Below are 26,404 nucleotides of genomic sequence, written 5' to 3' on the forward strand. Positions count from 1 at the left end.
TTCTCTTCATATACTTTAAATTCCAATTATTCTAAACACACAGAGAAAGTTAAATGCTTAACCCTCTTTCTTAGTCATGTAATTGCATTAATTTCAGGACTTGGTTCTGAATAGGTAACTGGAAATTCATTATATAGAAGTCTTCTATGCCTTCTCAAGTCTAACACATTGCAAAATTTTAAAAATGCCTGGATAGTTTTTACCTTGTGGGAGGGGGAAGGAGTGGAAGGTAGGGGAAAGAGATGAATTTTTGAGTGATTGAAATGATGAAAACCTCATTTAAAACAAATTAAGGAGTATTTTGCTGAACTGATTTATTTCTCTACAGCAGAACTTAGCTTAACCTTTTATTTCTCTTGCAAGAATGGGTTTGAGTGTAATTTAAACTGTCAAATGACATTTATCAAATGATGGTTTTGCCCTGTAACAGGCAAATGTCTTCCACAAAATTGATTAGCTGCTGACCTCATCCACCCTTTTCAGACCCTTCAAGGTAGATTTCAAAGAGTTGTAAAATAATCACTTCACTTTCAGTTTATACTTCAGCACAAGGCGTTTACTGTCCTGGTAGCAATAGCACGGTGTGTTCCACATCTGGGAAGGAGAGGATGTAAATGGCTGCCTATAGCTCTGCCTGTCACCACTCGGCCTGCTTTAACCTAAACCTCCACTCCACAAAACAGGAGCAGCTTTGGAAATGGCTTTTTACAGGACAATAGAATTAATAAGATTAAGAAACTTTATCTAATAGGTGATTGTGCTCTAGTGATCAGGAAAATGCTCTGTTTGGTAAGACCTGCAGGGTGTTCAGTATCAAGAAAGTGCTGGAAGAATGAGAAATAATAGTCTCCTAAATGTGAAATTTTATACCCCAAAGAGTTTTGTTGTGTTCTTGTTCTGCAGCCTTGTTTTGTGAGACCAATCCATTAGAAGCTCATAGGCTTCTTCCGTTAGCATTAACCTACCAGTAAATGAATTAATTGTGCCATTGAGGAGATCTGTGGCCTGTTCAAAATGGTGACTTTGTGTCTAAACCAAAAATATGGTTTGCTAGTTTTTTCTTTTCAGACTTCTGTTCAAGTTTCCTTGGCAAAGGAGAAGCTGTGATGCAGAAAGTAAAACCACAAACATAAAAATCTCAGAACTGCTGGTGGTGTTAAAAGTTCAGTTCTATTTTTAGACCCCAATAATTTCTTTCTTCCGATGTCTCTACCACTCCCACTTCTTCCAAAAACAGTGTTTTAAAAATACACAGATTTGTGAAAAATGCACTTGTCTTTCTCTTACAGTAACAAACCAGTTGTAGCTTGTTTGTCTCAGCAGATCCGACTGCTGTGAATTAGCTTTCAGTACACAAAGAAAGCTGGGAGATAAACAGCTGAAAAGAAGGTAGCACTTCCACAACTTCTGCCACATCCAACATCAGGAGCAGCAGGGATTTTCCTGTGTGTGAAACTGCCAAGAGCTGTAACTGCGACTGAGATGTTTTATCAGGCTGTTCTGTGTGAAAACAGTGCATCCCTCCATAGTTTCGGCGAGTCTGGTAGGCTGATACTTAAATTAAAAGGAAACTATCTATGCTGTTTACTAAAGCTGCAACAATAAATGCAGAAAACCCCATAGAACATGGAGGCTTTAAACAGGAAAAGTTTCAAAAGAAACTAGGCATTGCTAAGTAGTCTGAGTGAGAGTTCTGATCTGTTCAGGATTGCATTTTGGATGCTGTGCATGGCTTCTTTGGGCTCTTTATGGGGATTTTTTTGGTTGATCGGTCACTTGCTTGATTTGGGTTTTAAAATGAGTAATACCAGCTGTAATGCGTTATGCAGGTTTCTTGCTGTAGCATCGTAGCAATAGGCATCACCTTGTATCAGTTGGAGAACAGGGTTATTGTTCTGACTCTTCGAGCTAAACATGCAATATGTGCTGTAAATTGCCTTTATTATATGCTGTTTAAATATCTCATTGTCTGCTTTGCATACAAGCAATTTATTGCTGCTTATGTTCTGACAGAATGAAAACTAATGCTTAATTATGCATTGCCCTAGTAATGTGGTGTTTAGGGTGAATGTATCTGAATTAAATAAGGGCCATTAATAATGCCTAACAATTTATGATATATTCATTGCTTGATTTCAAATCATATAAATTAGAGACGCTTATTTGAAATGTCACCAATATAAGATGGCTTTGTGGGAACACCTCTCTGTGTGCTAATTTCAAAATCATTACCAGCTGAGTCTTACTATTTATTCAATGTCCAGTAGGCTTTTATTATTCCCTTATTTGCAGTTTAATTACAACCTCTGTTTTCCTGACAGTGTGAATTCAATCCTAAACCTGCAGGAGCAAAATGAGTTGCAATCAGTCGTTTTTTGCCTGAAAGCTTCTTTTTGCTTTGGCTCTCTCCCACCTCCCATGGCCAAGCCACCACTCTGAGCCACAATTTTTTGTGTGTGTTTAAAGGGGCAATGCCAGTCTAAGGCTTTTAACATTCTTCTGTCTTAAAGCTTATAAGTTATAGGGAGATGTTTCCAAGTTGCATAACCACCTGTGTTTATATTAATATCACAGAAGATACTGAATTAATTACTTAAAGAGAGGCTTCTGGGTCACTTGTTAATATTATGTGTGAGAGAGTTTATAAATGTTATTAATACACATGAGATATTTATACATAATATGCATGGTTACTGTGCAACTAAAATTTTAGTCATTCATATTTAAAACAATGCATTCTGTAAGACAATTTTATGGGATTTGAATTCCTCAAAGCCAGCATTGTCTGTAATCAAAAAAAAAAGACAATCTGCAGCAAAATTTTGCTTTGGCAACAGTAATTCAAGGCAATTAAAGGATGTAGGTTGCAAGACGAAAAGAATTTTTCTTTTCAGTATGATGCAAATGAATTTATTACAGAGATTCTGTACATGTGGATTCTCAGAGGTGATTGCAGTTAAATGAATGTTTGATCCTGAGCCCTCAGTGCTCTGTCCAGTGAGCTCTTTTTGCTTCATGTATGCTTTGCAATTATCTCTTGTGGGAAATTGTTTCTTGCTTATGATTTTATTACATTCAGAAGTACTCCTTAGAGGAAAATGGGTATTTCTTATGTAATTATTACAGCTATTTTAACACAGTTCCTGTTGTAATTTGGAGTAGTGAACTTCCATCCTCACACACACACATCTCATTTGCTATTGCTCAGGGAGCTAACTGTATTTAATGGGTAACATGAAGAGACGGTCATAATACTTGTCAAAGGTATCACATGCATCTTAACACATTTTCTGTTGTGCTTAGCTTTCAAACACAGGAAGAGGCAAAATACTCATTTGAGCTAAGTTGGAAGACTCAAAATGTTTTGTGTTTCATATTTAGTGTTTTTCAGATGTGACTGTTCACACAGTGATGGCCAAGTAGAGAATTGATCCCTCTGACCTTTCCCTTTTCTTTTAGCTTTTCAAGAGCTGTTTGGGGGGGGGAGGGGGTGTTTTGGATATTGTTTCCTCTCCCTCCCCTCCACAATGTGGTTCCAGTTTCCACCAAGATCTAATGACATGGGTATTCCATTCTCTCTTGTGTGCATTTTCCAGTATGGCTTCATCAAATCTATTGAAAAATGTAGTATTGCACAAAGAACTAGACATTGTACTTGAAAGGTTTAAATTAATTAGTGGTCTTTGCTGCTGGGATATGCCATTACTCAGCTGGTGTGCTATACCAAAGGTCACTTCTACTCTGTGTTCATCACCTGCTTTTTTCTTTTCCTATTCTGCTAGAGAGGAGTTTCCAAAAATATTTAGAGAAATTACTCCTACGTACCTCAGATTTGGATGAATCTTAAAAAACAAACCACCCCAAAACAACCAAAAAAACTAAAGCAACCAACCAAAAACACCAACAAAAAAAAAAAACACCCTGAAAAATGTAACCCTCCTGAAAAAAACAGAACAAAACCATCAAAACTTGTGTTAGTGGGCATTTTTCTGCTTGACTGGGAAATGGGGAGTGTGCATTCACATCTTGTAGGGAATGTCTTAGAAGTATTTTGGATTTCTTTTCTTAACATCAAAGAATCCCCAAAGTATGCATCTACAAAGGCTTTTTCATTGCACTGTGTAGGTGATGCTTGTAAGGCCTGCAGACACAAGTAAAACTGTATCATTACATAGCACAAGTTTAAATATCCACAGCATGAAAGCTAATCTATCAATGTAGGCAGAGAAACTTTGTATCAGCAAATGGAGAAAGCAAGTACACACAAAAATTTGATTAACGCAGTTTTGATAATCTAAAATGCAAATTTGCAAACAGACTTTGTTGTTCTAGGTAGTTGAAGATGTTTCAGTTCAGCATTTTTGACAGCATTCAGCAGAAGGTGTTCATTTTTGAAGGATCATTTTTGTCTGGAACATACATGTATGTATGTTTCTGTTACTCTTCGTTCAAGTGGGAAATTTGTGTGATCTGGCAATCTGAAAGAGATGGTAATTCTGTCAAACATTCAGAATTTTGTATCTCTGTGTAATGTAGCTACATGTCCCTGGTTTTATTTGTACAGCAGCTAGACTGATTCTGCAGATTTGTGAACTGCCTTGTGGCTTCAGGGTGAGATTGATGTATGGCAGTATCAGCTTCAGTAAGAGCATGTATGCTGGATGTAGTGATTTTTCAATGTTTTGTTATTTTATGTTGTATTTAATGAGGTGTCATCATGATTTATTAGGCTTGTACAGCTGTGTTTTCAAAAATTTATTGGAGTTTCTTCTTTCTCTTCCTTTGGAGTGGGGAAAGAACGTTCTCCCTCCAACTCCAAGGAGTGAAGCACTTTGAGCTTATCCCAGACCTTTCTCTTTCCTTTCTCTGCTCTGCTTGTAGCTGCCATGCTTCTATCTAGAACTTTTTGGTCTTTCCAAAGAAGCATTCTGTAAAATGCAACAGATCTTAGCAGTTTTCATGTGGGCTGCAAGGATCTGAATGATAAAAATGAGACATAGCAGGGAACATTACTGGGGCTTTAAAGTATTGGAAGGTAAGGAGACCACGCGACCTGCCTGCCCATGTTGGTTTCTTTCTTCTGTTTAAGAGCTAGAAGACTCTTCACTCTTTTCTTACTTTGTTTAATTTCTGTTCTTCTAAAGGTCATATTTCCAGGGGGCGCATTTTTTTTCTCCAGTATTTTTAACTTGCAGCTGCTTCAGTGAAGGTTTCTCCAAAAGCCTCTCTTAAGCGGGGCAGCGTTTACAGACAATTAACATTTTCCTAGCTGGAAAACACTGGTGGATAGGCAGTGTTAGGGAGCAGAGGAGCACACCTGTGTTGGTAATTCCAGCCCCAGTGTGCATTTCCACTCTTACAGAGTGGGGCTTCCCTCTAAACCCTGTAGAAAGCTGCTGAGAAAAAATGTGCTCTGTATGAGAGAAGAGATTTGACTGGTAAATTGAGATGCATGACCAGGGTGTAGAGTGCTGTAAAACCATGGCTAAAACGTGTGTCATGGGTATTTGGTAACTGTTGTTGTAATGGGTATCTCATTCCTGGTTTGGAAGGACCATTGCAAGCTTAACAATTCTGTCTTGTATTTATCATGTTTTAGTTAAGTAAAGTAAGGGTAGGTTAATACATGCAGTATGTATTTTAAGACATGCCTACAAACTAGGTTGTGATTAAGTTGTCTACATTTTATAAAATAGTGATATGGTCAGAAGTAAATTGCAAATATAAGTGGAAAAATCCTAATCTTGAGAATACTGTCAGTGTTAATTTCAAAGCTAGAAAGTGTAGGTGGTCCACATAAATGTAAGAAAACAAGGAAAACCTTAGGAGTTACGTGCATCTCTACTTCTAAGCAAAAAATTTATCTATTTAAATGGTTTGTCCAACGTGAACAATCAAAGAAATGCCTGAATACTGTGACTTACAAAAACTCATCTGAGTTCTGCACTAGTGTAAGGAACAGACTTCTGCTTGTTGAGCTGAAAGGATGTACATTCACACGGATGCAAAATTTCACTTGTTTTTTATAAACAGTTCAAGACACAGGCATGTAAGGTTACTTCATAAGCTGCAGGGATAAATAGTCATTGGAAATAAAGAAGTTGAATTATCTTTGGAAAGCATAGCTTGACTAACAAAATAAGAGCAATGTGTTGGTGTAGGAGACCATTTTACTGGCATTGTCATTGACCTTCCATAAAAAGTACACTCCAGGTGTGCTTTAAAGCGCTTTTTATATTTCTGAAACAAGTCTAAATATGGAATGCTGTTTCTTCTCTTCCAAAGTGTCACTCTTGAGATTGATCTGGAAAAAATAACACTGCTTTTACATTCTTCCCTTACCTGCTTTTACTCCTGGGATATATACACAGGAAACAGTAGCCTTTCATAATTAAAAGATATTTGTAGCATCTTTGCAAAGACAGTAGCAACTAAATATATTCTGTTTTCTCTAGATCAATGAACTGAGCCATGTTCAAATCCCTGTTATGTTGATGCCAGATGATTTCAAAGCGTACTCAAAGATAAAGGTGGACAATCACCTTTTCAACAAGTAAGTGCAAGTAACAATTTTGTGTAGAAGTGGACAGTGGCAATGGTATTTTTATGTAGTACTATGAACTCTGTTATTTTTCAGTGCATGGGACTGAAGTTTTGATGATTAAGTTAATCCTGAGATAGACATAACCATCTGTGCTGTTCTAAAAAGCAACAGCAAAGGCTGCTGGGTAGAATTTTTCCTCCATATGGTTTATTATTGCCTTATGAGTATCTTAGATATGAAGGTGATCCTTTCTTAGTGTGATTATTTATGGCTGATATAAGCATTTATTTGTGTATTTCTAAAAACATAACTGCATGTTAAGTGTTGTATTTGAATGAGAATGAGAATCTAAAGCCTTTATTAAATGTGAATAATGTTTAGCTTTTTATTTTCCATAATACAAAATCATACCCATCATATAGAAGTATCAAAAGTATTGTGGTAATTTCATGTAATATCTATTCTCTCTTAAAAATAAAATGCCCCATGAGCAATATGTACAGACATACAAAACTATTAATACTGGCATATGTATAACCTGAATTTTATTCAAGAACATATGTAGAAAAGAAAAAATTTGCTACTTTGGGACTTTTGCTCTGTGACAGAGGTCAAAATAACTTTTCTCTTGTATAGATCTAAAATGAACACTAGCATATTAAAATTAGTTCTGTATTGAATGAGTCAAATTTTCTTGAAGTTTTGGCACTATTAGTACTTTTTGATGTCACAGATGATATAATAATGATATAATAATTGTATAAGCCAATCTAAGATTTTACCTTTGAAGTTTAGGACAGCGGGAAAGCATTCTTTTCTCTTTAGTCTGTGTTTCAGAATTGTCAAAATCCAGTTTGTGTTCATTTCATCATTGTTGTGGTTCCTTAGCTATGACATAGATATTTAGCAGGCAAATAAACATTTGTTAAGCATTGTGAAGAAAAACAACCCAATCTCAATCTCTGAAAAAAGAAAGCATTAGAAGAGAAACTGTAAGAGGGCTGTTACCCTCAGCTTTCTGTGAACAGTTTTGAGAGAAAATTCTCTAGAATTGCTTATTATATATGCACAGTAACGAAGTTGAATTGGTTTTATTGTCTTTCAGAGAAAACATGCCAAGTCATTTCAAATTTAAAGAATATTGTCCAATGGTTTTCCGTAATCTAAGAGAGAGATTTGGAATTGATGATCAAGACTTTCAGGTAAGTTCACTTTGAAAAAGCTGAGACTGGTAAAATGCACATTTCTATTTTACCTTTTGGCCTACCCCAACTGTCTTCTGTTTCCTGCCTTTCTGCCGTCTTTAGTCCTCTGTGCTTCCCATTCTAGTGACTCCATATAAGTCACGTTTATTGGAACTGCAGGAAGGATTCTTTTGCAATAAGGGGGAAAAATAATGTCTGGACACTTCTGGCAAGAGATTCTATATTCTGTTGAGTCATTTAGGTAAGAGTTGCTTTGGTGTTCTGTCTGGATTAGATGTGGTTTCTGAAATGACCGCAGCCTTTTTTATTTTTCCCTTCATGCTCTTTTCAGTTAGAAGAGAATGACCTGTGGCCTGCCAGCTTATTCCTGCTTCCTCGTGTCTCATTTTCCCCTAGTTAAGAGGATCTGGAAACAAATTGCTTGTGTAAAGCAGATAGAGCAAACTAAGAAATTGCTCTAGATTTGGCAGGGTTGTTCCATGCAGTCAGAGTTTCGTTCTGCCTTTGCAAAAGAAAGTCCTTGAACTCTGTTTCAGCCTGATTTGCCAGTTCTCACTGACAGTTCCCTTTTCCATTAACAGTTCCTAATGCACAGCATTTCAGTCACAGGGATAATTCCTTTTGCAGTCACACTGCAAGATGTCCCGTCCTAAAGAACACTTGCTGTGCAACCCAGTACTGCTTCCTCTCATACTCTCTTGCTTTTTTTAAACTATTTTGATGTGAGCTGCAGTTATATTTATAATGTCATAAAGATATATTAAGTGATTTTTTAAGAAATGGTTTTAAGTAGCTAAATAAATGGTGCAAAATGCATTTGTACAATAGCACTCCTGTTCTTGCAAATGGAGCAAACTGAATGTTGCAGCCAAAATCTATATCTGAGTCCTTCAACAATCCTTTTTACCAATTTGCCCCTTTTCAGGATCAAACAATGTGTTAGAAATGCATAGGTGGGTTAAAACGTTGCAGAGGTGTAGAGAGGGATTAGGTTATGAATCTCAGTTACAGCCACTGTAACCTTGCTAAGACACTTTGCCATTTAGTGGAGAAGAGGATTGTTGGTTTATTTTGGCAGAGCTGTCATGATCATGTTCCATGATTTTTCATTATCCTGTTTGTGAAGAACTGTTCAAAAGGAAATGCGCCGAGACTGAGGCCAGCAGTTTTAACAGATATATCAAATTGCATTTCTGGTTCAGTTCTGCTAATGGACAAAGGAGGATCCTACTGCTTGAGAAGTTACCTAATCTATTTATATGAAGATTTCAAATTTTTTTGACAAAGGAGAAGGATGAGTGTCAAAGAAGGAAGATGTGTGATTGCTCTTAAAATTGTGATGTCAACTCATTCTTGCTATCTTTAGAACATGGGCTTTTGACATTACTAGAGAATGGAAGGTAGAGTTCAATAAATGTTGAAGACTTAAGATACTGTAGTGAGTTAAAACTGGCAAACTTGGCTTAATCAAAACTGCTGCATTCCGCAGCACTGTGAAATGTTTCCATCTGCACTGCTGTTCTGCAACAGAAATTCTTGTTGTAACTATGTTCCACTGTTGTTTGGATTTATTAATGATAACAATGATAAAACAGCGTTAAGGAACTGTCAGTGGATAAACTGTCCGTATTTTCAGATTAAAACCAAAAATGCTTCTTCGTAGCTCTGTGTTTTGGTGATGTAACCAATCAACCGTCCAAAATAAGAACATGTAACTACATCCTGGTTTTTGATACAACAAAATTATGTATTAGAAAAACAGTCGCATGCTTTTTAATATTTAAAACAGATTTGGTAAAAAACAGAAGATAGTTAATATTAATTTTAACCTAAGGGAAGACAATGTCTGCCTTCACTATTGCTTTTTTCCTCAGCCCAAGCAATTTATCACTCTGAATTCTTTTTCTACTGGACTAATCTGATTAAAAAGAAAAGAAATTAAATGCTCAAAGTATTAATGTGTTTTGAACTCACTTTCAAAATTAGATTATTTTTACAGAATTAACATAAAGAGAAATTGTCTCCCCACCTGTAAGATAGGGATGATCCCTATTAAATGTAGAAGTTGCTTTCATTTTAATGTTATAGTGTGTGTGATTTAAAAATGGAATTTAATTCAACAAAGGGAGTTTCACTATATATACTTTTTCAGATAACCATTATCTTCAAGGAAATTATTCCAATTATTATTGATTGAAATTGTCTTATACTCAGAATCAAACCTGAAATTGAAAAATTATTTACAGTGTAGAAGGGAAAGCTTATGGAAGAAATATCAAGTTACTTTCTCTGATAGTTTTTCTTATATAATGTTTTTCAGGAAGGGAGTCCTAGTCAACTGTGAACAGTGTCATTCCCATTATTGAGCCAGAAAGGATTGGTTTAGATAAATAAACCCAATTACCTTGTTCATTAGTCAGACACATCAGTCACAGTCTCAGAGAACATTCATTTTAAATGCCTTTGTTTTCTTCAGAACGTTTTGCTGATATCCTTGACGAGTTCTTCCAGAGGGCAAATAGTCTTTCATTATGAGTAAGCACTAAAAAAACAAAACCACCTACCTCATGAAAAAAAGCTAGTAGTGTATGCTCTAAGTAGTGGGCTGTACTAATTTTATTCTTTGTGTTGAGTTTCTCATTTTGTAGTAATTTTGTGGACTGCTTAATACATAGACCTAGTTCACATGTGAAGTAGTTAATGTATGGAACTTGTCTTACAGAGATCTCCTTTTGTCTCTGAAGAGAGATTTAAGTCTCACAGAGTACATGGGGTTTTCCTACAAGTAGTCTTGACTTTGCAGTCAGAGGAAGTCCTAAAATTGTATATGGTTCATGCCTTACAGGAAGCCATTTCTAGTAATGGCAATTACAGTTCCTGGAATGAACTCCCTTCACATGACACAAGCCAACTCCCCTTTTTGAGATGTTTTTGGTAATCTCTCCTGCATCTGTATATTTCATAGTCAGTTGGGCATCTCCAAGAGACGTTTAGTACTGAACCTGGGATTGAAGTTTGGTGGAAATACATCTGCAGTTGCTAATACTGAGTGTGGATTATTTTGTGATTCGTGCTTTATAATGAACAGCAGCGTGGAAAATACAGTATGAAGTTAGTGAAGCCTTGAGTTTCATTCAGAGATTGCCAATACAAACTTGTTATCATAAGTGAAGTCTTGAATCTAGGTTAAGAAACTTGGTTTTTACATTACAAAAATCTAAACCAGTAACTGCATTAAATTGAAAACTGGTCTGGCTGCTTTTTCTTAGAAGAGGGAACACAAGTGATGAGCAGTCAGTATGAATCAAAGTTACATTTGAATGATGGAAAAACTTTAAAACCATTTTAACCACTTACAAAGACTATAAATTACCAAAGGGAAAGGGGCTATTGTTTTGCTTTGTACTGTTGAATGTTACAAGAAAGTACATATGGATCTCTGATTGAAGATTTTTTTAAAGTGTCAAAATAATTCCAAAATTACTGCCAGAGCAGTAATGACAGATTTTGCCTTGATAGGGTAAATTACTTATTTTTGTTAGCGCTTTCTTGTTTAATTGAAAAAGAACCCTTCTGATATTCACCGGAGAATATTTGAATGAATTAACTGTTTGTAGTAGAAAAGAAAAACTTTATTAGAAAACAAATATTGTAACATCCCTCACTAAGCACTGAATTAATTTTAATTTCTGCATTCCCCCTCAGCTTTAGACACTGTAAAAGTTATTCTGCAGAAAGATTTCTACCCCCTCTCCCCACACCCCACTCCCCCCTGCCCAATTAATGGGATGGCTGTATTTCTTTAGGGTTTCTTCTCAAGTCAGTTGACATACTTTGTTATCTTAGAAAATCCAAGAGTAGAGTATTAGAAGAATTATAAGGTTAGCTTCTATAAACTGCAAAATTATGAGAGATTAACAGGCAGGCAGCTCACCTAACATCCCCCAACAGTCTGTAGAAAAATAGGATCTACTACTGTTGCTCTGGGAAGAGAAACTTTTTATTATGCTCCAACACATCTGTTCTTGCTTAAAGTTATTGCTGAATCCTACATCTGGATTCTGCTAGGCAAAAGAGGAAGACTGGGTTCTTGCCCAATAAAGTACAATTGCTCATACCAGAGGGCACCAATGTCCCAGTGTACTAATGAGCCTTATACTGGGGATGAAGGAGAGCACAACTGATTTCCCTTGAAGTTTTAGTACTTGGTGTAATAGGAGACAGGCTCAGATCTGACTTTTCCTGTCTGTAGAAGCAGTTTGTAGAGATTCTCTGTATAAGACAAAGAATTCATAAAGAACTTTCAGCAGATGGGTCTGTAAGTTCTTTTTAATTTACCTATGCTTGTTATTTCTCTAAGCATTTTTCCATATAAGAGATTGAAATCTAAAATAATTAATGAGAATTCCTGCTTTTAAGCAGTTTCCATAATAACAAACCATATGAACCTCAGTATCTTTAAATCCTTCTGATAAGACTGTAAAGAGACTTTTCAATATCTCCCAGAGCTTTCTGTGCAGAAGGATTTGTCGTCCAGACTCATAACAAGGCATCAGGAAAACAATGCAAATTCTAGGCTTGTTTTTTAGATGTCAGCCTTCAATATAATTTTCTTTTGAGGTATCTAAACTTCAGATCATCAGAATCCTTATCAATCTCTGAAATTTTTTGTTCATTTTACATAACTTATCCAGTCCTAAGACATCATCTTAAGAACTTAAAAAGTACTTTGCAATCCAGGGTGATATGTTTCTTCAGACAAACAAATACTGATCAGATCTCAGCTGGTGCAACTGCACTAAAATTTATGCTTTTATTTCTTGGCTCTTGTTTTGGGAAAGAACAAGCCACCTTTGGCATCAAACTACACACAGCAAGGTCAGCAACAACTGTGTTAGGAGTTGGAGCTTATTCCTAAGACAGTTTCTTCAACTAATTCCATAAAGTGCATTAAAAATCGTCAAAGCAAGAACAGTCTTGTAAAGAAAATACTGGTGCTGGTAATTTTATTTTAGCATTTTAAGTCTGACAGTGCATAAAAAGTTCCTGGGCTCATCTATCAGATGAGATGTAGCAGAATATACGCTTTGTGCGTGGGAGCTGACAGTGGTCAGAGCATGGGTTCTTAGGCTCCAGGCAGTGCCTTGAAGCCTGTGGGAAAGCCAAGGACGGAACTCTCAGTCTGGCCTGGGAAATCATAAGGAGGAACCCAAAACAATCTTGTAGATACTGTCCTCCTGACACCTGATGTTTTTCCAACTTATTTACTGGCAGAGATGTTTACAAAAAGGTGGTGCCCTAAACGATCAATCCTATTCATTGTACCGAAACACAGTATAAGAAGAATCTGTCTTTCAATAAACTTTGCTATAATGCCCTCTGAAGAAGACAGAGTTCTATGTGTCATCACCTGAGCCATCCTGAATTGTAACAATATTTGTGGATCCCAAATGGATACTGAGACCTAGACACATACCAAGTTCAGAACTGCTGACACTTTGTTTGATGTGAGTATAGGCAGTAGTGGTAGTAAAGCATTAAACCAGCTGTAGTAACAAAAACTGTGCTGTTTGTAGTCTTTCCAGAATGTAAAAATGAAGTTTGGAATCTAAATCTAATGTACTAAGATTTAGTGCCTTCAGTGTCAGCCCAAATAATAATTTAGCGTTAGTGAGACTTATCCTTAGTACATATGGCAACAGAAATTCTAACTTGTGGTTTCTCTTAGTTTTCCCTAGAAAACATTTCATTTGCCTTGCTTTTGGCTGTTCCTTGCCTACACTGAGTATCATTCACAATCAGGCATTCAAGCTGGAAAATAGTAATTTAGCATGTGCTGGCAACATCAAAAGAACAAACTGATAGGTACTCCCCAAGTTCTTACAGACACAACTATTGAAAGGAAGGCATCAAGCCAAGCTTTGCAGGGCTGAAGGGAAAAGGCTCCCAGAAAAAGAGCCCTAACTCTTTCCAAAGCAAGTGCATGCCTTAAGCTGACAGCTCCAAACCCAGATCTATGGTCTCAATAGGATAACTTGATTTAGGAAAGACCCTCATGTTTTATTCATTAACTCTTATTCAACAAAGTCGAAGAACCTATAACCTTTCTCCTGGAAGGATAGCTCAATGCAAAAAAGGAAAAGTTTGTGTTTCTCCTTTTTCTGTCAAAGTTTTTCACATCTTTCACCATTGTAATCACTGCCTGAATAAAATTTTTTTTTAATAAATGTTCGTAGGAGTTTGGAGGGTGTACATCCACATCTTGCCAAGACTGTAGAAGGAGCTCCATATTTCTGATGGGTGCAGCACAGGACCAGTGCTGTCCTGTTTTCATCTTTTGGAGGTCCCATGACATTTGCCATAGGCCTCGTGCGAGTCATGCTTATGAGCTGACACGAAATCATCCTTCACACTTGTTCATATTTCTGGCAAAGGCAGGGGAGGTTGCACCCCTGAATGTGCTCATAGCATGTTACTGGTATGTCAGGTATGCTTTTCTCCGTGACAGACTCCTTCCACTGTCAGAGATCAGTGCTGCCTGGCCATGCTTCTGCAGATTAGCATCTGCTTAATGGCAAGAATGCAGTGTCACCACACAAAATAGACTCAAAAGCTATCCCTACCTCTCCCTGTACAACAACCTCGATATCTCTGGGTTTGGTGCTTCTGTTGTTAAAAAAACACCAGTGCTTTGCCTTTCTTCACTCTACAAGTCACTGACAAAACACTGTCCTGAAAAATGTCTCAGAAGTGGGCTACTTGTTTCAAATTACAGCAAATGACCTTGGAGCATCTATGTCATCTATGAGTTGTATGACACTGTCTCTCTCATGTCCTTCTTAATCAGTAATCCTGGTCTAATTTCCAAGTCCATGATTCCTGAGGTCTTGTAAAAAAGGAAAAAAAGGTTGGGGGAAGCTCCAGGTTTGTCTTGTTGGGAAGCTGTGCCTGGGCCAGAGAGCCGCGCTGTGACTTCTCCTGCAGAAGAACAGCCAGACCGTGTGTACATCATCCTGCAACAGCCATGAGCCACTGCCAGGCTTTCCCACTGACCTATGATTCAGTCATCACAGAGCATCATCTGTGCACTTGTTTTTGCCTGTTTGTTCATGCAAAGCTTGCCCAGAGGCACTCTTAAATAGTCTGGGATGTGATCTGATTTGTCTTTAGGGTACGTTGAGCTTGTGAAGCCCATTTTAGTTTTCCACAGCTTTTGGATGAGATCACAGCAGCAGAAACCATTGTTTGCCTTTGTCCAGACATCATGAAATGGGGAAGATTTAAATCAATGAGAAGCTGTTAAGCCAGTCAGTTTGAAAGATTACTGTTCTTCTAAAGCTCTCTATGCTTTACCACCAGAATTTTCCTATTGCCCTTTTTCTCTTTCTTAGGAAAAGCTCAGACTCAATGGCAATTTTTATTAGGATCCCTTTTTAAATCAGCTACACAGAGTATTTGTATTACATCCAACACATAGTTCATGTGTTCAAAGTTTCTAAAATACAATCTTGTCTGCTAAAATAGCAGTTAGAAAACAATGACATTTACATTAGGCGTGCGAGAGATTAGAATGAGCTAATTAAATTGACCTTTAAATCTCTCCACCCTCTTGGAGACTGGGGCTAATCCTTGGCCTCCCACTGTGGAGATAAAAATTCATGCTGTGAACATTTTAAGCAAAGTGGGCAGGGGAAGAAGAGCCTCACCAGCAGTTTGTCTTTGAAGAGGGGGGAAATACTTCGCCAGTTATAAATATAGCTTACAGTTATGGCGTGAGATGGGGGACAAGTTCTTCCTGTACTTCAGTGGCTTTGCTCCATGTGTTTTCTTCACAAAAATAGTTTCAATTAAATAAAATAGCTCCAAACAAGCTTAACTTGTTAGTCTTAGAAATTATCAAAGCCTCTCTGGAAATTAGCATGTTTTTTTGATATCTGCTATTCATATAACTAACATTATGAGTCAAATCATTATTATTATTTAATTACAATAGGTTGCTGTTTTTATTGACCACTGTGCAAGGTAAAAATAAATTTACAAAGGATAAAGCCTTAGGTAGTGTTTTAGCTGGCTTCTAAGAACTCTTGAGGATGCTTCTTACAAAGTATTTGCCTTGATATTTTGTGTCTTGCATTTTTAAATGCTAATTATTGCAGAGTTTTATAATAAAAAAAACCCAAAATTATATAACTAATGGATAATTAGATTACAACAGTCAAAATTTAATTATCAACGAGCAATTGACATTTCATGTAGTGAAATCTTGCAGAGGATGCAAAATCCATTGAAATGTTGAAGCAGAATAAAGTCAAAGATTTTGTGCAGAACCCACTATGATCACCTGGCATTCTGAGCCTGTCCAAATGATATCCTTTTAATATAGTGAGATGAATACTTATATGATTAAAAAAGGAATACAGAACTACAGAGATGAGGGCTGTGTTCAGCGAGGTGGTAGTTCTGAGAAGGAACAAGAGGTCAAAGAGGACAAGAATTTAGAGGGCAACCTTCAGACTAGAAGGAGTAACTACACCCTAGAGTGGATAAATTAGAAGGCATAAAAATAAGATCAGAAAGAGTTCATACTTCTTTTTGACATCTGCTTATTTTATACCTGAAGCTAGAACTATATATCGTTTTCATATATCATTTTTATATATAGTTTTGATGATAGTAGTCTTTAAAAAAGGAAGTTGAAATTTGGATGTAGAAAAAATACTGGAAAAGTGTCAAAGAAATTTAAGGACATAGAGAATGCCATTGAGTTGGGAGTGACAGTCTGACCTGCTGCACTTGGAAAAATTAGAGTTAAGAAGTAAGTAGTATGTGAATACCTTTGCAGAAAAAGAATACTAGGTACTTCAGGAATAAAATAAATATGAATGACCAGAAAAGGAAATAATTAAAATTCAAAATTAGACTCACCTTTCGAGCAACACAAATGGCTAAATACTAGAAAAACTGCAGTGGTGAATCTTGGTCTTTTGAAGACAGAAAAAATCAGGACTGCCTTCCTGGAGCTTACCTAATCCAAAAGTAGAGATCGGAGTTCAGTTTAGGAAGGTGAAATGCTGGGTGAAATGAAATAGCTTCTAATGGAAGCAGTTCTGTTGGATTCCAGTTTATGAAATTTTGTTAACATCTCCAGAAGCTCCTGTGAATGTCAAAGAATTGCAGATCAGGTTCTAAAAGCACCTGTGGAAAAAACCCTTTTTCCTTACTTGATTTGTATTTATTGTAGGAAATAAAACTCTGGACAGATTGTTCAGAGTTTGGGAAAGAGGAGAGAGAGTGGATCTCTAGTGAAATTAAACAACCTTGCAGGTAGTTTGCTAAAGAATATGCTGTTCTTGGGTGAAATGATGACATGTAATTTAGGTGTGCTGAATAATCTTTTTTTCTCAAGAACTCTCTGGGAAGTTAAGTACTAGTAAATAGTGTAGCTTTTAGTAATTTGTATTTAAAACTTTACGAGTTTTTTTTGCCTATTTGTTCAGAAATTAATTCTGTATATGAAAGGAATTCTCTGTGATTTGTTACTTCTCAGCACTGAAGATCAAATGAATATTTCTAGTTGCCTGCTAGTCACTGCAGGATGGGTGGGGTTTTTTTAATATTTATTTATGCAAGGGCACTTAAGCTTCCAGCCAATAACTCGTCAAAGGGAATCTATTTGGGAAAGAAGGGAATGTATGGAGAAATTCATCTAGTAGAGGTATCTCTGAGCTTGGCATGTTAAATGTGTCTTCAGTTGTATAAGTAATTACACAAGTAATTTAGTGTAGTCTTTAAGCGACCTCATGAAAGTATTCACACTTTAAAGTACAAAACCTTTTCTTTCTCCTGAGACCAAAAAACCAGCAGGCACAAGATTAAAACTTCACAAATGAGAAGTGAATGGGGAATTGGCAGAACACGCACACCCAGAGCAGGAGACTTGCAGTGAGTTGCTAAGTGAAGCTGTTAAGTGGAACAGGGTATGCGTGGCTGACAGATGTTTTAATTGTGCCAGAGATCCAAGGCACACTGTGGAAAAGTTGGAGAAGGCTGGGAAAATCTGAAGAGGACAGGGCAGTCTGACCCTTACTTCTTTGAATTTTGAGCTTGCTAATGCCATTGTATAAGCAGCTGATTTTTATTAACTTAATGGGGCTAATGCCTCCAACGTTGTACAGCTCGAGACGTGCTCTGCTGGCTCCTGGCACGGTAGGGAAGAGCTGGGTTGTAGCAGTAAGTGATGGTGCCAGGGTTGTTAGAGCATCAAACCTGTGTCTCTCAGAGGGTAAGAGGTGGGCATTTTTTGTCTCCATCTGAAGGATATCCTCCCTGTTCTGGCTTTGTGGCTCATAGATCTGTCTGTGCTAAGTGAGGAGTGGCTCATTTCCCATCTGTTCATATTCCACTTAGTATTCCCCTAATTAAGAAGCAGAGCCAGAGGGAATTCAATCTGGTATTTGCCATGATCTCTCTCTCTCTCTGCATCTCCTTTCCCCCTCCTTCAACTCCGTTTATGTTTTCCTTTTGGAAAAGGGAGATGCTTAAGTTTCATTATTTATTTCCTCCCTAGTCCACTAGAGAAGCCTCACTTAAGGAGATACTGCTGCCAGGGACCCCAGTGGGTCTCTCTTAACTGAGCTTACTGCTGGATCCAAGCAGAGGGAAAGTCCTACATTTCTCTCTTTAAACAGGTTCAATCAGCTTTGCTTCCAAGGAATTTGTGCACAGATGTCTACAATGCAACTTATCTTTCTTACTTTTCGTACAAATCATCACTGAAATTTATCTGTGTGTTCTGCCAAAAGCTGTGTGGATCCCAGAAGCTACCGTTTATATCTCAAAAGTGCATTCAACAGTCAGAGAAAAATCTGTACAATGTCACTAATAGTTGCCTCAACAACAGGGCAGGACAATTCAAATAAATGAGTATTTTTAGTCTGTCTAATGAGCACGACTGCATAACTTTATCTTTAGGCAGACAATAATAAGGAAGTTCATTGACCTAAACTTGCACAAGATAACCTCAGAGTAAGTTAAACTTGTTAACTTATCTGGATATATCTAAAGTCTAACTTAAAAGTGAAATTTGATACCACGTGTGGTTTTTCTGATATTTCTTTTTAGTTATAGGTTTTCTAATGTCTGTGCTTCAAAATTGCTTAAGTGCAGGACCTTCTTGGCCATTTTGTGTCTCAACTTAAAAAAATAAACATTTTCTAAGGAAGAATCTTTTCAATTCCAAAACATATACTATTAACTTGTTAGTATTTGGCTCCATGAGATGGCTGAAGACTCTGAGTCTAACAGGTAAGTTAGCTTCACCTACATCAAAGGGAAGAATCACAGTGGATTTAAAAAGCTGTATCATTTCCTCTTTGAAGCCCCTAAAATCTCCTAGTTTGGTTCTTTCAGTGAAGCTATTTCTTGATCATACTTGTTAATGATGATTTGCCAGTGCAAGCCAATTCTTGTCATCTCTCTACTTGTTGTCAAATAGAGATTCATTGTTGTCATCACCAGCTAACAGTAGATGTATTTTAATTGAGACTGATTTTTATCTATAAACAAGTATAACTAGCATAGTTGAGAGACAGGGTATTTTGCAAGGTACCTGGAAGCTTTACTTTAGAAGGAATTTGAACTTTTTTCTTGTCACAGAAGTGAGAATTAACCATTACAAATAAAATTATCTACATACAAAACTCAACTGTGTATTTATCAACGCAAGAAAGAAGCAATTACCAGTAATCCACACAAGATGACAAAATTTGAGTTTCTGCTTTTTAAACCACACTTATTTCACAAACTTGGGCAAGCATCAAAAGAAAACACAAAAAATAGTAATAATTAAATGTCTTCCACATTCCAAGTGCTTTTAAAGTTCAAAGTAACTACATTCTGTATCTGAAAAGTGCATTGTATTGAGAGAGCTATCACAAGAGTGGAGAGGTAGTAAAAATAAAGTGTCAAAGAAGTTGTTTAATTAAAGATTGTATTTTATTTAAGCATGTTCAATGTTTAAACATCTCATCTTAATTTATTACTAGAGTCAAAGTATTGTAGAGAGGGCACTTGGGTTATCTGTGCATGTATGGAAAGATGCTGCTTTGCATAAAGTTGGTTGGTTTATTCTGACAAATTAATATGCATGTGGTAAAATGATAGCTGTGTACATTCTTAATTAATCTTGATATAGATAACTACAAATAAAATAGCCATCTACTAAAAAATAAATGCATACTATTTTAAACCCATTAAAACATTAAGAAAAAGTCAAGTGCAGCTAAATAATTATCCAGAGGTATATAATATTCTCTTGCTAGCAACATTTTTGGTATGATAGTTATATTTGCAAATTGATTTTCATTATAGTTAGCAATCAGGCAGAATAAATTTTCATTAGGGAAAAACAGGGATCTGTTTAGATGAAGGCAACTTAAGCCCAGTTCCTCTTGTCCTTTTGTTTGTTACCTGGGAGAAGAGACTGACTCCCACCTGCCTACAACCTTCTTTCAGGCAATTGTAGAGAGTGATAAAGTCACCCCTGAGCCTCCTTTTCTCCAGGCTAAACACCCTCAGCTGCTCCTCAATAGACTTGTGCTCCAGACCCTTCCCCAGCTCCATTGCCCTTCTCTGGACTCTCTCCAGCACCACAATGTCCTCCCTGAACCGAGGGGCCCAGAACTGAACTCAGGATTTGAGGTGTGGCCTCAGCAGTGCCCAGTGCAGGGGATGGTCACTGCCCTGCTCCTGCTGGCCACTCTGTTGCTGATCCAGGCCAGGATGCCATCGGCCTCTTGGCCACCTGGGCACACCCTGGCTCACGTTCAGCTGCTGTTGTCCAGCACTCCCAGGACCTTTTCCAACTTGCATCTTTCCAGCCACTCTGCCCCAGGCTGTAGCACTGCAGGGGTTGTTGTGACCCAAGGGCAGGAGCAGGCACAGGCACTTGGCCTTGGTGAACCTCAGAGCTCTGGCCTCTCCCCATCAATGCAGCCTGTCCAGATGCCCCTGCAGAGCCTTCCTGCCCTCCAGCACATCAGCACTCCCAGCCACCTCAGTGTGTGTCTGCAGACTGACTGAGGGGGCCCTGGATCCCCTCATGAGGATCATGGATAAAGGTATCAAACACAACTGGTGCCAGCACTGAGCCCTGGGGAACACCACTGGATGTAATTCCATTCCCCAGCACCCTCTGGGCCCGGCCATCCCAAGGGTTTTCTGCCCATCCAGCAGCACCCAGCCAGGCCATGAGCAGCCAGTTTCTGCAGGAGTTGCTGTGGGAAATGGTGTCAAAGACTCTCCTGATGTCCAGGGAGGCACATCCAGAGCCTTTCAGTCCTCTGCTGAGTGGGTCATCTCACCACAGAAAAGGAGATCAGGTCAGTGAAGCAGGAGCTGCCTTTCACAAACCTGTGCTGGCTGGGGCTGATCCCCTGGTTGTCCTGCACATGCCGTGTGATGGCACTCAAGAGATCTGCTCCATGGCCTTCCCTGGCGCCAAGGTCAGACTGACAGACCTGTAGTTCCCTGCATCTTCCTTCTGGATTTTCTTGTAGATGGGCATCGCATTTTCTACCATCCAGTCAACAAGCATCTCTCTTGTACCCAGCGCAGCCCTGGCCTGTATTTCACTCAAATATGAAAATCTTTTCATTAAGAATATTAAAATACACCTTTAGAGTATTTAAAACTTTGAGTCATGTCCTTCACATTTTCCTTCTCCTCCTTCAGATGTTCAGTGGCTGACTGGCCAATATCCTCTCTTGCAGCATTTTATAGCTAAACAACTTAAGTCTCCTGCCAGGTTAATTGCTTTCAAGGTTTATATTATATGGATTACAGTCTGAAGACTAGAGTTCTGTGGGAAAAATACATTCAAAATACTGTGGTTACTGCTTTATTGCAATAGTTAACCTCAGAATAATGTACCCTTTTCTGCTGGGAACAATAACAAGTAATTACTCAGTAGCCTTTATTATTACTAACTGAATTATAGCCTAATAACTTAGCAGTAGTTTTATTCACTATATACACTAATGGTTACCCATGCGTTCACTTTTTTTTTAAAATTAAAAATAATTATTGCATTACATCATATTTTCAATCTGTGATGAAGGCAACTGTATTTGTACTTAATTTTTTGATTTTAACTTCTATTATCAATTCTTCATCTTGAACTATTACATATGGGCCTGGAAACAAAACGAAGTTCTGATTGTAGAGCACAAAGGGTTTCTACCACTACCTCCACAATTTAATTTGAAAATTATTGGTATCAAGTATAGCATTAAGAAAATTTACTCAGTTGATAATACTTGTTTCCTTGAATAGACTTCAGTACATAAAAACTTTCCAGTGTTGGAGTGGTGGGAAATTAAGTTCAACAGAAAAGAACTGAAAACAGGCAAAGAAGACTGCTGTAATATTTGAAGTCTCTACTGTCTTCAATACCATGTGAGGCAATGGTGTATCAGGATTTGTTTTTGTTAAAATTGACTGTTCAAAAGCCAGTGTAGAGAAGGAACTGCAATGTCTGCAGTGGTGTCATTAAAGCTCTCTTCTGATTAGTCTAGAAAAAAAGTTGATTTATAAGCCATAGAGAAGCATCCACATCCTTTCTTTCATTATTGAGTAGAGAGGATCATAGAGAAAGATGTCACTCTATCGTAGATATCAGTAATTATTCTGGTTCATCGTACAAGCCTAGAAATACACAGAATGAAGTGCAAAAGATTTATTTCTCCTACATATTATAATTAAGGTTTTCATTCTAATAAGCCCTTGTAGAGCTGTGTGCTTTTAGATGATTTACTGTTATTCCTGCTACTCCTGAGTATTTCTGAACTGAGCAACCTTGTGGGAAAACGGTTTTATTTCATGTTAAATTGATTTCAGAAAGCGCCCCACAGTTGGGATAAATTAAACAAGGCCTGAAGGCCTATTGAAATCAATGGATCTCCAAACTACAGAAACATAATTGTATGTATTCAAGTGTCTTCTTAAATTGGGGGCTCTAGTTACCCTAATTTCTTGGTTGAGGTTATTACTTTATAGTAATTACTGACCTTCTGGGGTTGAATCTGCATGTCCTGCTCCTACTGAAGTCCATGAAGTGTGTGAACAGATTTAACAATGGTTAAAACCTCCAAACAAAACATTTTTAGGTCCTACAAAAATATATTCATGTGGGTTTGGTACATGAATATGGTAGATGAAGTGTATTGGTAATTACTCTCTCAAAGTATCATCGTTCTTCTAGTGCTGATCTGTTTTGTGATTTAGTTCATGGTGCCTTACCACACCACACAAACATTCATTCTGTAACTGTTGGAGCTGAACTTTCACTATTTAGGAATCTGCAACATTTGCATTTATATATGGAATTTTATTTAAGCTATCCTTGAAAGTAAAATGGCTTTTCAGCTAGCAGAAAGAACATTATGCTGTGTGAATGGGGAAAGAGGAGGTATATTGCAGTTTAACAAGAGCTGTTTGTGCAGTATGGTGAAATGAGGAAGGATAGCAGGAGCTGGGGTTTTCTGCTAGGAGTAGGAATATACCAGATGGTTACTGCAAGTTTGTTTCATAAACATAGAAGTGTTCCAGTAGTCTATAATTAACTTGTTTAACCTTTTCAGAGTATGTCCATATTTATGGAAATACACAAGGGGTCCAAAACATCATTGTTTTCTCATGGCTGTGTTGCTGCTGTTGCTACTTGGTTTTTTTTTAGTGCAATTCAAGTATACAACAATTGGCGTAAGTTCTTATTGGTAAAGAAAGATGTTTCCAGGCAAGGAAAAAAAAAAGTTGTTATACTTAGTCTAATTTTTTTTTGTTTTGTTTTGATAAATACAAAGAAATCTAACCTAAATACTCCTTATTCTCTGAAAAAAAGCAGAAGGCTTCACTTGCTTCTGTTGAAGCACCAGTAATTTTAAACTTCACTCTAAAAATAGTCCTTAATCTCTCTTCTAAATGCTATGCAGTCATTAACTAATTCTCCCCTCTTGAGACATTATGGAGGTAGGCTTATTTTACGAAAGGAGATACTGTACAATATTATTTGCCTAACTCTAGAGATGAAATCGTTGGAAAACTCTGGTACTAGAACTCAGAAATGTAACTGTGGTCTTGGTTATTTACCAGATCACACTGGCTCAAGAGCAAATCCTGCTAGTGTTAAAATGAAACTGTAACTATAGATTAATCCTCTGTTTATAATTATTGTGGTGTAATGGAGTATTCCTTCTGGATTTTTAATTACTGTATGTTTTCTTCCCAAAGGCTGATAATATATATGTATCAATGTCCAATAAATTCTCACTGAATGTTGAAGATGAGTTTTGAACCACTGATGAGCAATACCTTTCTCCTCAAACATGCTTTCCTTCTCAGAATATTTTTAAAGTGTTTTCCCAAGATAATGTAGACTATGAATATGTGCTTTGCAGAATTCAGCTTGGTGCAGATGTACTGAAAAATATTTTTAAATAAATGTAAATTGTTTATATTTGCTCTAAATAAAAGTTGCATACTTTTGTCTGACTTGATGCTTTTTTTTTGTTTGTTTTAAATCAATTGACAGAATTCATTGACAAGAAGTGCACCCCTTGCCAATGATTCCCAAGCACGCAGTGGTGCCCGCTTTCATACGTCTTACGACAAAAGATATATCATCAAAACTATAACAAGTGAAGATGTAGCAGAAATGCACAACATACTGAAGAAGTACCATCAGGTAATAAATGAACTCTGCCAAGGTGTGGGATATCTTTTTTAATATTATAATGCCAATCTTTTTTTGAGTCTTAGAAGTTTTAAATTAATAAATACGGAAACAGTCACTTCAGACTTTTTCCCGTTTGCGTCAGCAATTTATTGTATGTCTGTAATTCACAAGAATGGAGTTTTCTAAATATCTGCACTAGCGTTTCACAGAGAGATATGTCTACATGATAGAGGTAATTTGGAGGTTATAAGGTCCTTTGCCTTACTAAAACAGTGATCTTTGTTTTGGCAAGGGGACTCCCAGACTTGAAGGTATTTTATTCTGGGCTTGCTTGGAGATGTCTGTGTACATGTGTATGAATGCTTCAGGTGACCTTCTCTTTCTGATCTGGTGTGTTCTGTGTTTCACAACAGATTTGAAAGATTCAAAGTTGTATTAAATAAGAAATTAAAAGTTGGATATGATTAATGTAAAAATCCTACTATTAAAAAAATTGGAGGTGGTAATGTGAATTTTAATATGCAACAGTAAAGTTAAAAGTGAACACTGGAGAGCACTCAAATCAGCCTTGAACGTTGCCCTGCAGTGCTGGTGCATAGTTTGTGTGGCTGGCACAGAGGGGAGCAGAACCTGGGAATTACAAAAAGCGTTAATAAAATCAGTGTTAGTTTTCTTAGTCCTACATCTGTTTGAATAAGTTCTAAAGCTGCAGAAGTCAGAAAAGCCTCTAAAAATCACCCAAAATATGCTGTACAGTAGGAAAGGGTTTTTTTGTCTTTCTTTCCATCTTCCTTCTTCTTTCTGTGAATTGGAATTCCGGGTAAATACTTAAGGACATTTGGGGTTGGGCTTTTTTGTTGGTGGTGTTTAGGTGGTGGGGTTTTTGTTGTGCAGTATTCTTGTTTGTAGTAGTTTGGGGTTTTTTTGATACATTACTTTTGTAAAAGCAGTTTTAACTTCGGAGGTGGGAGGCCGAAGCATTCTTTCAGGATACTTGGAACTGAAGGTATTGACAGGTATCTTTGTAAATCTCAAAGGGAGATCTCTGAAGGCCTTCCAAATCCCAGAGTAACTTGGGAAAACTTCAGGATGTTAAATGTGAGCTCTTTTCTCTCTTCCTGTGATGTTCCTTTGTTTAAACAACACATAGGGCCATCGTGTGTTTGTTTTGATGTGAATAAATATTACTACCAGAAATATTCTTAAGATATCTCCTAATGACACTTCTACCAAAGAAAATTTTAAACGTGATTTAAATCTAATTGTATTTTGGAGTTTATTTTTATGTGAGTTTTCAAACTTACAATTTTAGTTTTGATCTGGAAGGGTTTGATCTTTGAAGCTATACAGCAGAATTAAAGTTTTAGTCTGTGTTGTATTTGGCATCAGAAGCTTCTATTAATGATGCAGATTTTGAGACTTTATCCAGCTGAAAAGCCATTTTGCTTTTCAAAACAATAATCTTTCAAGAGTATCAATAAAATCAGTGCTAACATGAATGAATTTAATAATTTGGAATCTTTTTCATTAATACATTCCAACATCAGGGTTCATGTTAGGCTAAGTTACAAGGAATAATGATCTGAAATTTATCTCTACCAGGCACCTAATTTCACTCTATACTAGAAAATCTTTCATATAAAATAGCTCTCACTGGTGCCTCCAAGAGATTCATAAAGATACAACTTGTATTTCTTTTTGTCTCAGAACTCAAAAGCACTGTACAAAACTCTAAATACAGGAGCTCTCAAGTACAGAGGCATTTTAATAATTAGACTTTTTTATTTAAATGAAATCATTTCAGTATCTTCAGCAATGTACTGAACACGATCTAAATTAAATCCAGTAGCTCTAATGACAGCTGACACAATGCCCTCTGTGCTGCTGCTGGAAATTGAATGCTTGGGATCACTAGTTACAGCA

The 26,404-nt window shown here is 37.1% G+C and overlaps 1 protein-coding gene across 1 annotated transcript in view; it reads left to right on the forward strand.

Moving 5' to 3' along the window:
- The window catches only part of PIP4K2A (phosphatidylinositol-5-phosphate 4-kinase type 2 alpha), a 108,765-nt gene that overhangs the window by 51,072 nt on the left and 31,289 nt on the right, over nt 1–26,404 (forward strand). Inside the window, exons 2-4 of the mRNA XM_066316273.1 lie at nt 6,456–6,553; nt 7,650–7,746; nt 24,338–24,490. Coding sequence (XP_066172370.1) covers nt 6,456–6,553; nt 7,650–7,746; nt 24,338–24,490 — 348 coding nt within the window. The remainder of the gene's footprint in view (nt 1–6,455; nt 6,554–7,649; nt 7,747–24,337; nt 24,491–26,404) is intronic.

The sequence above is a fragment of the Sylvia atricapilla genome, chromosome 1 (assembly GCF_009819655.1).
Source record: "Sylvia atricapilla isolate bSylAtr1 chromosome 1, bSylAtr1.pri, whole genome shotgun sequence".
Lineage (NCBI taxonomy): Eukaryota > Metazoa > Chordata > Aves > Passeriformes > Sylviidae > Sylvia > Sylvia atricapilla.